Source organism: Macaca nemestrina, chromosome 11 (assembly GCF_043159975.1).
Source record: "Macaca nemestrina isolate mMacNem1 chromosome 11, mMacNem.hap1, whole genome shotgun sequence".
In the NCBI taxonomy this organism is placed as follows: Eukaryota; Metazoa; Chordata; class Mammalia; order Primates; family Cercopithecidae; genus Macaca; species Macaca nemestrina.
Window position 1 is genome coordinate 87,831,562 of NC_092135.1, and position 12,673 is coordinate 87,844,234.

Consider the following 12,673-nt stretch of genomic DNA (forward strand, 5'->3'; position numbering starts at 1 on the left):
AAATTTATATTTAATTTGTATCTAAAGATCCATATACTGCATTTGGTTATCTTGTTTATATATCTTAAAAATCACTCTATTATTACAGATACTGAGTCATTTGTTCAGTGGAATGTTCTGTTGTCTGTATTTGCTTTCTTATGGTGTTCAGCTTCTCTCCCCCATGTTTAATTGGGGGTTAGCTCAGGAGGGCTAAATAGATTTAGATTCTACTTTCTGATGAATCTACTTATTAGGTTGGCTATGTACTTCATATTTCATCACATCAAAAGGCACTATCATTAGGTTCAGCTAATGACAGCCTGTCTTTCACTGGAAAGTTCCCCATCAACCTTTCCATGTAATGGTGCCATTCATTGATGATTTTTGCCTGAAATAATTTTATATTGGTTGTAATATAGGGTATTTCCTTTTCCTAGTTTATATGATTAAATTGCTTTCTTTAAAAATAAATAACCTTGGATGACAAAGCCTGGGAAGACAAAAAAAATTTAAAGATTAAAAAATAAGTAATGACTATTAACATTTCCCTTTTTTAATTTAATATTTCTTTTTCTGTCAGACACGGGTGAAACAGAATCATGACAAAAATAATAAAAACCTGAAGTTTAAAGAGATATAATTTGTTCCCTAGGACACATCATTAGATAACTCTGTTTCAGAACTTCCAAGAATAAAGCAGAAATCATTTATAAAATATGTTGAAACTCTTGTTAAAGACACTGCCATCATTGGAGGAGGAAAAAACAGGGACAGAACACAGAAAAACATCTGTTAAGTCTGTCTTTTTAAATAAGGAAACAGCAACCACATTAACCAAAATCCAGTATCTTTCATAGTATAGTCTTGAGATTGGTTTAGGAAACTGTCAGAGGAACAATTAGAAAATAGTGCCTTAGGCTACATTCAAACAGTTTAAACACCTGATGGTGCTTTTATCTTCCCTAAAAAAGAACTAGGGTACATCTGAATTTTTAGACTTGACAGCTTTTCTGAATGGCATTTGTAAACTTCATTTAAATTTCAAAAATATTTTTGTGCTTTTTCAAATTATAGGTTTTTAAAAATATTTTTCTATGTGATGTTCTGTTCTTCAAAAAACAAATACATTAAAAACTATTATTTTGGGACCATATTGGCCTGAAAAAAAATCTTTCTTAATTGAGCATAAACAGGAATAAAGATTAATTCAAAATAGTTTTTCTTCCTTCTTTTGGAATGTGGCATCCCCATCACAGTTAATGATGTAAGTTTTTCAAAACTGAGTCATGGACTAATTTATCCCACAATGCAACAATGTGGACAGGGTAATTGTAGGTTGGGCTTAGTTTTCTTGCCGGAGTTCTAATGCTATTTGTGTAACTTACCTCTGAATGGAATAATTTAGGTATCTATAAAGTATAAAGTAAGGGCTTAATAATGATAACCTTAATGATGGCTAATATTTATTGAACATTTACTATATGATAGGAACTTGACAAAGTTTTTTCATGATCTTCACATCAACTTTATGAGGTAGATAATATCATCCACATTTTATAGCTGAGGAAACTGAAATGTAATAGTTAAATAACTTACCTAGGCTCACATAGACAGTAAATAAGCTGTATGTCCAAGATTACAGTCTAGACAGTTTAACTGTGGAGTGTGCACCATTAATTGCTATACAGTATCATAATCATCACCATCACCACCATCCCTACTGTCTCTCAGATCGATTTTTAGGATATTGGTTAGATGAAGCAGAGTACATGTGATATATAGCCAAAGCTCTCTTCTCTATTATATCAGCTGTCACAGCCATTGGGGTCTTCAACCATTCAGAGCTGATAAGCAAAGACATCAGTGTACTGGAACACAGAACAGTGCCTTGCATACCTAGGACAGTATCTGCCACAGGGTGGGCACTCAAATATTCTTTGAAGGAGTGGCAAAATGGTAACTATTCATATCAACCCCAACAGACACCTTTTTGCAATGACTAACACATCCCGACCAAGCCTAAAACCAGTATGTGCGGTTGATTTGTACCCTAGATAACCTTTGGCTTCCTCAAATTTTTACACCACTCAGAATCATTTCATATACCACCTTTGGGAAACATGCCAGACCTGCAGTAGACTGAAGGAAGCTCTCCCAAACTCTATATTGATTAATTTATTAGTTCCTAGAAGAAAGAGATACATGTTTATCTTTTTGTTACAGAAGAAACTTTGAATAGCAATTGAAAATTTGGCAAGGATGGACCACCTAACTTGACAGTGTATTATTGTGTTTGTTTGGAGGAATAAAATGAAATTATTTATAAAGTTTTCATTTGTGTTATATTTAGAGAGAGCCATTTTTAGATTTTCACATTCAATTTGTAACATTCTAGAAGACAGACTGTCTTCTTTCTGTTCCTCCTTTCTGTATACTATGTGCAGTAGGTATTTTATAAAATATTAACAGAAATGTAAAACAGTGGTTTCTCATAGAGTTACTTATACCTTTATATTTTGGTTAATGATGATAACACTTGTCAAAGGGCCCTAGGATTAACTTTTTCCCATAAACCCTCTTATTTTGTGTTTTTAATAAGTTAAAGGGCCATAATTTCTTTTTCAGTCTTTTTAATGGATCTCATTATTTAGACGTTTTATGTAAAATGACAGCAGATGACCAAAGATACAGTGGATCAACTTACCTGTCTGATCCTCGTCTTACAGCGAATGGTTTCAAGATAAAATTGATACCAGGTATGATAGTGTGTTTTATTATTTTCTGGTGTGGAAAAATTAGTCTTGTTCCAAGAGTTACATTTGGGTTTCATGATTTACAGATATGGTGGTATATTTTTGTCTCACCAGTGTCAGCTATGTTAAAACATTTATTTCAACACATCACCTCTGCCTGAAACAAGCTAGTGTGGCATCTCTTTCAGTCCAGTGCTTTGCATTTGCATTTTCATAACTAATCAGATAGTTTTATTGTAATTTTTGTCATCCTTTGACAAAATATTCAAACTGCCTGCTTTGTTTAAATTATTAAAATACTCCTTTAGATAATGAAACAGAAACATGTAGGGCATTGGAATTGCCTAACAAAAATGGACATCTTTGCTTTTTAAAAAGCATTTGCTTGTTTTGCCAGTTAAGACGTGCAACATCAGCAGTTGTGCTATCTGGAGAATGGATGATTCAGTTCCATGGCTTTGCTAAAAGACTGATAACCCTCTTTGCTCAGTATGGAAATTCATTGGGTGGATTTAAAAAAAAAAAAAAAAAGAAAATCCATCTGGCTAGAGGCTTCAGTTTTCCTGGCTGGCACTTTCTCTGTTCTTTTATAGTTTCCATACCCAACTGCCTTCTGCCTTACCTTCTGTTAATTTTTCTTCATCTGGTATCAAAGGGGTACAGTGGAACCATGAGGAAGGACTCCACTGTCTCCCTTCCTGCCTCCAAACTTGTCACACTCAAAGTATAGAAAAACAGAATTCACCCAAAACAGCATTTGAAGATTTTTAAAGGAATGCTTTACTGAGATATGAAAATAAGTAAAAACAATGTACAAAAGCATGGAGCTGGGTATATACAGAAAATACTTTGGTGTCCCAAACATAAACTAATTTTACTTGATTTTTGTGATTTTTAAGGATACCTAACCTAAGCTTCTTACCTCCTACCTCAATTCTATTAGTCCAAATCCCAGCACTGCCATTTAAAAAGAATGTGTTTTGGGGAAAGTGACCTGGCCTAACTGTGTCTTCATTGATAACAACTAATAATTATAATGTAAAAAGGATAACTGTCCTTTCTTACCTCCCACTCAATTCCAAGAGCATGGTTTTTTTTGTTTGTTTGTTTGTTTGTTTTTGAGCTACCCAGTAAGTTTATATCAGATGGAAAAATTGAGGCACAGAAGTTAAGTTTGCTCAAGGGGACACAGTTATTGGTAAAACCAGAATTTGAACCTAGGCAATCTGCCTTTAAAGCCTAGCTCTTAACTCATTTATCATATTGCCTTCCTGTCAAAATTTAGATATTTACTCCATGAAGTATTTGTGAGCATTATCCAAGTTAACAAATCAGTGAGCATGGTACATGGCAATGGGAGATGCTCACGTATTCTCTTTTCTTACCATCCTTCAGCCCGCTTTCGCAGGCTTGCAGTCATCTCTTTTAGTCTTCCTAGAAATATTTCTTCCTCAGGGTCCCTGGCATCTTAAAATTTATGTGAAGTGAATTTACTTGAAGCAAGGGATGGGTGGGGGTGTATGTGTTTTATTCTCAACTTAATGTTTTTCTAATTAACTATGTGGTGTTGGTGGCAGGTACCGGTTTTTTTCATGAAAGATATTAAACAGGCCGGGCACGGCGGCTCATGCCTGTAATCCTAGCACTTTGGGAGGCCGAGGCGGGTGGATCACTGAGGTCAGGGGTTCAAGACCAGCCTGGCCAACATGGCGAAACCCTATCTCTACTACAAAATACAAAAATTAGTCGGGCATGATGGTGGGTGCCTATGATCCCAGCTACTTGGGAGGCTGAGGTGGGAGAATCGCTTGAACCGAGGAGGCAGAGGTTGCAGTGAGCCAAGATCGCGCCACTGCACTCCCCACTGCGCAGCAGAGTGAGACTCCATCTAAAAAAAAAAAAAAAAAGAAAGATGTTAAACAGCAAGTTGTTGTTGTTTTAAGGATAACTGTCCTTTCTTACCTCCCACTCAATTCCAAGAGCATTTTTTTTTTTTTTGAGTTACCTAGTAAATTTGTATCTGACAGATGCTTTCAGCTCTTAGCTTGTAGGTAGTATTTTTAAAATCTAATTGAATGCCTAATACTTTTCATAGCATCAGAGATGCAGAAATGATTAAGTCACCTGCAAACTGACTTGATTTGATCGGAATTAACTTTACTTAGATTATCATAAGCATTATTTCCCTTGTCAATATCAGAACAAGTTAAAGATATTTATGTTTTCTTTCATTTCTTTGTTTTTTCATTTTTTTAAATTAGATTGTATTTTCTTAACAGTTCTGTCTTGTCAGAGTATTGCTGCATTTTACTAACTTTGAATCAACAGTTTGCCTGTAGTCACAGTACATCTTTGGATAAGGATAAAAGCATTTGAAAGAGAAAGAATACATCTGGCTTTGAGAGACATGATTCTCAATATGACTCTAAGTACTTTGCATGCTAATGGGAATAGCTTTCTGTCCTGCATCAATAAGAATTCCATATTTTAGGAAGTGAAAACTTGTCAAAGCACTTACTCATTTGATGTATTTTCCCTGAAAATTGGTAAGCATTTCACAGTATTTTATGGAAACTTTTCAAGGGTTATTGTTACATAGTTCCAATGTCTCTAACTTTTCCATGTCTTAATTTTACAAACCCAGAAGTTAAAATATTGCTCAATTTCCTTATTTGTTGCCAAGTACCTTTTACCCATTTCCACTAGGAATTCTGTGAAATGTGTATAATTTTCCAGGGCAAATGTAATTAGTATTAGACTTTTCATTCTAATCATACTGTAAAAGATTTAAAACTACCAATAGTGAAAAAAATCACTTAGACTGATATTTTTGGCAATTTTCATATCTATATAAATAGTTAAAAGAGATGTGAACTAGAATATTCTGCTACTACTTTTTGCCTACCACACACAGTTTTGAGTTCCATTTACATTTCCCCTGTTGCCCAAACTCATTTCATTTCCACTGTTAGTCTGTGTTTCTATAAAGGAATACCTGAGACTGTGTAAGACTCAGGTAGACCTGAGACTAAAAGAAATGACCACAAACCTTCTTTATAAAGAAGTTTATTTGGCTCATAGTTCTGCAAGCTGTACATGAAGCATAGTGCTAGCATCTGCTTTCTTTTTACATATAAGTTCCAAGTTTAAGTCATTTCTTTGCTCCCATATCTGATGATAGCCATGCCATTTCTTGAACGATTTGCTGCTTAGAAACTTCTTTGCTAGATAGCGAAATGAAAAAGTGATGACCTGGGTTATCACTCTTAAATTCAAACTTCCACAGATCCTAAGGGCAAAGGTGTCCAATCTTTTGGCTTCCTTGGGACACACTGGAAGAACTGTCTTGGGCCATACATAAAATACACTACCACTAACAATAGCTCTTGAGCTTTAAAAAAAAAAATTGCAAAAATCTCTCCATGTTTTAAGAAAATTTACAGATTTGTGTTGGGCCGCATTCAAAGCTGTTCTGGGCCACATATGGCCCACAGACCACAGGTTAAACAAGCTTGCCCTAGGGCATGGACACAGTGCAGCCAGAATCCTTGCTGGGACATAAAAAGGGTGACCTTTATTTACTCCAGTTTCCAATAAATTCCTCAATATCATCTGAGACTGTGTCAGCCTTTTACTGTCCATATTTCTATCAGCATTTTAGTCACAACCATTTAACCAGTTTCTAAGAAGTTCCAAACTTTCCCTCATCTTCCTGTCATCTTCTGAGCTTTCAAACTCTTCCAACCTCTGCTCTTACCCAGCTCCAAAACCACTTCTACATCTTCAGTTATCTATAGCAGTGCCCCACTCCTCAGTACTAATTTTCTGTGTTAGTTCATTTATGTTGCTATAAAAGAATACCTGAGACTAGGTAATGTATAAAGAAATGAGGTTTATTTGGCTCATGGTTCTGCAAGCTGTACATGAAGCATAGTGCTAGCATCTACTTCTGGTAAGGGTCTCAGGAAGCTTACAATCATGGCAGAAGGCAACAAGGAGCCAGCATGTCACATGGCAAAAGAGGGAGCAAGAGAGAGATGCCAGGCTCTTTTAAACAACCAACTCTTGTGTGAACTACCACAGAGACCTCACTTATTACCATGGGGATGGCACCAAGCCATGATGGATCTGCCCCATGACCCTCCCACTAGGCCCACCTTTAATAGTAGAGGTCACATTTTGACATGAGATTTGGAGGGGACACACATCTAAACCATAGCATCTCACTTCATTGATCTCTGTATCTCATCCCTTAATGCTTGATAATATAATATTATATATTATTCTCTGGGAAAAATGTTTAGGATACCGTCTCTATAGTCTACCAGCACTGCATCTGCCAACCAGGTCAAGGATCTAGTCTGTAATTGGGAACAGGTAAGGGATTGGATTATTGAAGTCTCAGGATCTGAAACTTCAAGTTATATCACATCTCTTTTTTAAAATTAATCCATTGATAGCTACTACTTATCCAAGATTGGACTGTCTCTTTTCTTTTAATTCCAGGTAGCATTATGTGAACTTCATGAAAGAACACTGTTATACAGATACAGCCAAAGAAGACAAATCTCTGCCATTTTCCAAAAACATGCATTTTAAAGCCAAATCTGATGCCTTGAAATATGTGCTGTTATGGATTATGTACCCAGTTATACGTCCAATCCTGTAGCTAGTTTTTAGTTTTATTTTATTTTTTGAGATGGATTCTCACTCTGTCACTCAGGCTGGAGTGCAGTGGCACGATCTCAGCTGACTGCAACCTCTGCCTCCCAGGATCAAGTGATCCTCCCATCTCAGCTTCCCTAGTAGCTGGGACCACAGGCACATACCACCACACCCATCTAATTTTTTTTTTGTATTTTTGGTAGAGACGGGGTCTTACCATGTTGGCCAGGCTGGTCTCAAACTCCTAATGTCGTGACGTGCCTGCCTCGGCCTCCCAAAGTGCTAGGATTGCAGGTGTGAGCCACTGTGCCCAGCCATTTAGTTTTATTTTAATTACTAGGAGTAATTTAAGTAACATTTAACATGTCAGTTTTATTTGTCCTATTAAAATATTTTGAACAAACAGTATTTTCTTCTAATTAATAATATCTCCATAAATTACTATGTGACTGTTTTTATAATTTGTAACTTAAAATCACAGAAATAATTCAGGCATTTAGATATTAAAATGGTAGGGTAGAATTTGAAGAGCAGCAGTTGTTAAAACACTTAAACCAGTTTTATTTTCATAAATATCATGGGACTCCATTTTCTCTCCAAAGCAAGAAATGATCTAAACAAATGTAAGGAACAGAACAGCAATAACTGGGATTAAATTAAATTATATAAAGCACATGTGGTGTCAATGAGCACTTATGACTTAATGTGAGATCCTATGGGAAATTACTGTTTGTTCTCCAACTAAGGAACAAAACTTTGTCTGACTATATTAAATTCTAATGAGGGTTCACTAAATGTTTTAGCAGCAATTTTTGTTTTTAATGGACATGTTCTGGAATATAAACTTAACTACGTGTGTGTGTGTGTGTGTGTGTTTTCTTTCAGGAGTTTCAATTACTGAAAATTACTTGGAAATAGAAGGAATGGCTAATTGTCTCCCATTCTATGGAGTAGCAGATTTAAAAGAAATTCTTAATGCTATATTAAACAAAAATGCAAAGGAAGTTTATGAATGTAGACCTCGCAAAGTGATAAGTTATTTAGAGGTATGCATTATTTTATATATATGTTAGTGTATACAGGGGTCCCAAATCCTAGGCCAAGCCAGTTAGGAACCAGGCCACCCAGCAGGAGGTGAGCAGCCTGCCAGCGGGCATCACCACCTGAGCTCCACCTTCTGTCAGATCAGTGGCAGCATTAGATTCTCATGGAAGCACAAACCCTATTGTGAACTGTGCATGCGAGGGATCTAGGTTGTGCACTTCTTGTGGAACAATTTCCTGAAACCATCCCCACCTGCCAACTGTGGAAAAACTGTCTTCCACGAAACCGGTCCCTGGTGCCAAAAAGCTTGGGTACTGCTGCTGATTCTATATATAGAGGTATTATAGATTGGCCAGACTTTAAGATACTTATTTCTTAAAATAGTAAATTATTTCCAAATAGTAGAATATTTTCTGTAAATTTTATTATGTAATTGCAAGGAAAACACTATTATAAGAAAGGACACTCCATTAAAAGTTTCACATCATAGACTGACTGTGATAAACTCTATCATGGATTCTTACCATAACATTTTCTTGGGTATGTATTGAGGAAAGACCTTATAAATGAGATATTCTGCAGTGAAGTTCTGTTTTAAAAAACATTTCATAAATAATCCTCTTAGAAGGGATTTAAAATAATTCTACCTTTATATCACATACTTGTCTAAAAAGTATAATAATTCTAAGTCCTGATCTTATCAAGAGCAGTAGAAGGGAAGGGTAAGTGAAAGATATGAATCTTTGAATAAGTGGAAATTTTCATTTTTGTGACAGTATTCACCACAAAAGAGAAATGTAACAGTGGGTTAAAAAAAATAAAAGGATTAAGGAAGGTTATAAACATTAAAATGTCCAAGTATAAGATAGTAGAAGGAAAACAATAGTGTTTCCGTCTATATATCTTGTTCTAGATATCCCACAAGATTGGCTAGTATTATTTTTTAAAAAACCTGAACTCTAATGTAAAGTTTTTCTCCCTTTTTAAAAGTGAGCCATTTTTGTTTACAGTTGGTAGTGTGCCTGCTGTATTCTGAAGGTCAGACTTCCTTAACAGGAAAGTCTGCTTGTTACTCCTTCTGAGGAACATATTCAGTAATGTTCTGTGAATCCTTTAGGAGCTTTGTTATGTGGAAAGTCCCAGCGTATTGTGCAGGTAGCTTAACATTGATAGTTTCTAGAGACTTCAAGGGAATATTTTCTTGTGAGAGAGTTAGTATGAACTTAAAGGTTGAGGGAGTTGTGGGTCGGAAGAACAATGTGGGGAGAAATAAGATTTCAGAAATAACAGAAAAAAAGTTATTGGGACTGGTTTTAAATATTTTTTTGCTAATAGTTTACCTTTCAGTATGTTAAGGTAATAGTGGTATAAGTGTTAAGAAAAATGGCCTAGAAAAAAAAGGAGAGAACTTAAACCACAAGGATGCTTCTATTTAAGGTCAATAAGATGAATCAGAGAAGAAGATAGGAAAGTGAAAGAAGAACCAAGAGAGGCGTGGATGTAAAAGTCAAGGAAGGAAGGAATTTTAATCTTAAGTAGTATCACATTCTGTATAGGGTAATAATTGCTAGAAGATATATCAGATATGGCTGCTAGATGACAGTAGTAACCTTGAAGAGAATCGTGATGGCAAAGTACAATTGCCCTTCTGTATACTCAGTGGATTGGTTCCAGTACCGCCTGTGGATACTAAAATCCAAGCATGCTTAACTCCCGCAGTCAGCCCTCCAGAACCCACATATATGAAAAGTTGGCCCTCCGTATATATGGATTTCGCATCCCATGATACTGTATTTTCTATCACAGTTGGGGTTGGAAAAAAATCCATGTATAAGTGGACCCCCACACAGTTAAAAACCAGTGTTGTTCAAGGGTCTGCTGTAGCAGGAATAGACGACATTTGCCAGTGGTTAAAGAGTGTAGTAGTGGAAAAGTAGGCAGCAAGTCATATTAGTGAATAGTGAAAGGAAGGAAAGAGTATGTTCAGCATGTTTGTGTTGAATTGGTGGAAGACTGACAATAAAAGATTGCAGAGGAGGCCAGGTGCACTGGCTCATGCCTGTAATCCCAGCACTTTGAGAGGCTGAGGTGGGTGAATCACCTGAAGTCAGGAGTTTGAGACTAGCCTGGCCAACATGGTGAAACCCCATCTCTACCAAAAATACAAAAATTAGCCAGGCGTGGGGGTGCGCACGTGTAATCCCAGCTACTCAGGAGGCTGAGTGAGGCAGGAGAATTGCTTGAAACTGGGAAGTGGAAGTTGCAGTGAGCTGAGGATACACGCTGCACTCCAGCCTGGGCAACAGAGCAAGACTCTGTCTCCAAAAAAAAAAAAAAAATTTGCAGAGGAAATGTTCCCAAAAAGGCAAGAGAGAAGATAAGATATGAATATAAGGTTTAGAAAGAAGAAGCTGTCTGAATCAAGAGCAGAAAATGGAAAAGGGGAAAAATGAAAATAATTTTTATGTAAACTTTTAAAAACTTTTTTCTTAATCATTAGAACCTATGAAATTTTAGGTGAACTTGAGAGAAGTCATGTTGATATATGTGGCGAAAGAGTAGAAGTTACCTGCTGAGAGTGGAGGGGTTGTGGGAAGGCGTTGGTAATTTTAGTACAGTAACAAAGATCTGAAAATAAGAGCTGTAGGTACTATAAGAGAAGGTTAAATAAACAGGAATAAGATTTCCAGGTGTCATTGAGGGCTTGTAAGAGTAAACATTTGTATTGAATCCAGCCAGGACAGTTTTGTGACTCAACAATGCTCAGTAGAATTTGTCCAAGTGTAAATCAAAACACCAATTCCTCACCCTGTCCTAGAGAGTGCCTAATTTCCTTTTCCTGTTCCTCTCTTTTGAACAACTATGTTGCACCCACATTGAACATTCAGTTTCTCTTCTGTCTGCCTGAGATGTTTTTCTTTCCCCATGATCTTTCCATTAAGGTTTCTTATTTATTTTTGTTTATTTGAGATAAGGTCTTGCTCAAAAGCTGGAGTGCAGTGGCATGATCACAGCTCACTGCAGTCTTGACCTTCAGGCTCAAGTGATCCTCCTGCCTCAGCCTCCCATGTAGTTGGGACTACAAGCATGCCCCACCATGCCCAGCTTTTTTTTTTTCGTAGAGACTGGGTCTCAGTGTTGCCCAGGCTGGTCTCGAACTCCTGGCCGCAAGCAATTCTCCTGCCTTCGTCTCCCAAAGTGTTGAGATTACAGGCCTGAGCCACCGCGCCCAGCCTCGTTCTTTATTTAAATTCAAGCTTAAAGCTATCTCCTCAAGTAATCTTTTTCCAGCTCTACAATCACTCTATCATGTGGCCCAGTTTAATTTTGTGCATTATTTATTGACTAAAATGTTCTGTCTTTTGTCTGTTTTCTGTTTCTCTGCACTAAAATGTAAATTGCACAAGAGCAAGGGTCTTGGTTTTTGGTTCGCCACTACATCCCTAGAGCTGACAACGTAGTTGATACTTAATAAATATTTGTTAGTGAATTCATAATAATATGAAAATAATCAATATTCTGTTATCCTTTTTGCCAGGATAACATGTTTTCTGCTTCAGGATATATCATGGTAAAATGTGTGACTTTCCCTTTGGACAGGGAGAAGCAGTGCGTCTATCCAGACAGTTACCCATGTACTTATCAAAAGAGGACATCCAAGACATTATCTACAGAATGAAGCACCAGTTTGGAAATGAAATTAAAGGGTGTGTTCATGGTCGCCCATTTTTTCATCATTTAACCTATCTTCCAGAAACTACATGATTAAATAATGTTTAAGAAGATTAGTTACCGTTGAAATTGGTTCTGTCATAAAACAGCATGAGTCCAGTTTTAAATTATCTTTGTATTATGTGTCATATGGTTATTTTTTAAATGAGGATTCACTGACTTGTTTGTATATTGAAAAAAGTTCCATGTATTGGAGATAATGTAAATAAACTAATATAGACTATTTTATTCTCAAGAACCAGCCGTCATCATAATTATGAGTTGTAGACACAAAATTGGAAAATAGGTAGTATTGTTGGGTGGTTATTTACTAGGTCCTCTCTGTGCAGGGAGAAATCAAACATCACACATACTAGCATATCTGACAAACAGTGTCAATATTTTTTAAAGTGTGATGGAGAGACACAGTGGGAGAAAATGAGAAAATGAAATTCAGAGGAAGAAGAAAACCAGAAATTCTTCCATTAACCTCAATTTAGGGGGTAACAGATTAGATG

The 12,673-nt window shown here is 36.4% G+C and overlaps 1 protein-coding gene across 12 annotated transcripts in view; it reads left to right on the top strand.

Moving 5' to 3' along the window:
* Positions 1-12,401, top strand: part of LOC105468226 (PMS1 homolog 1, mismatch repair system component) — a 90,337-nt gene extending 77,936 nt beyond the window's left edge. For 11 of the 12 annotated variants that reach the window (XM_071073067.1, XM_011718318.3, XM_071073066.1 and 8 more), the window contains 3 exons: positions 2,608-2,738; positions 8,286-8,446; positions 12,045-12,401. In XM_071073067.1, the coding sequence (XP_070929168.1) occupies positions 2,608-2,738; positions 8,286-8,446; positions 12,045-12,209 (457 nt within the window). In that variant the 3' untranslated portion in view covers positions 12,210-12,401. The remainder of the gene's footprint in view (positions 1-2,607; positions 2,739-8,285; positions 8,447-12,044) is intronic. The other variant, XM_011718320.3, reaches the window with a different exon arrangement.
* The last annotated feature ends 272 nt before the right edge of the window (positions 12,402-12,673 follow it).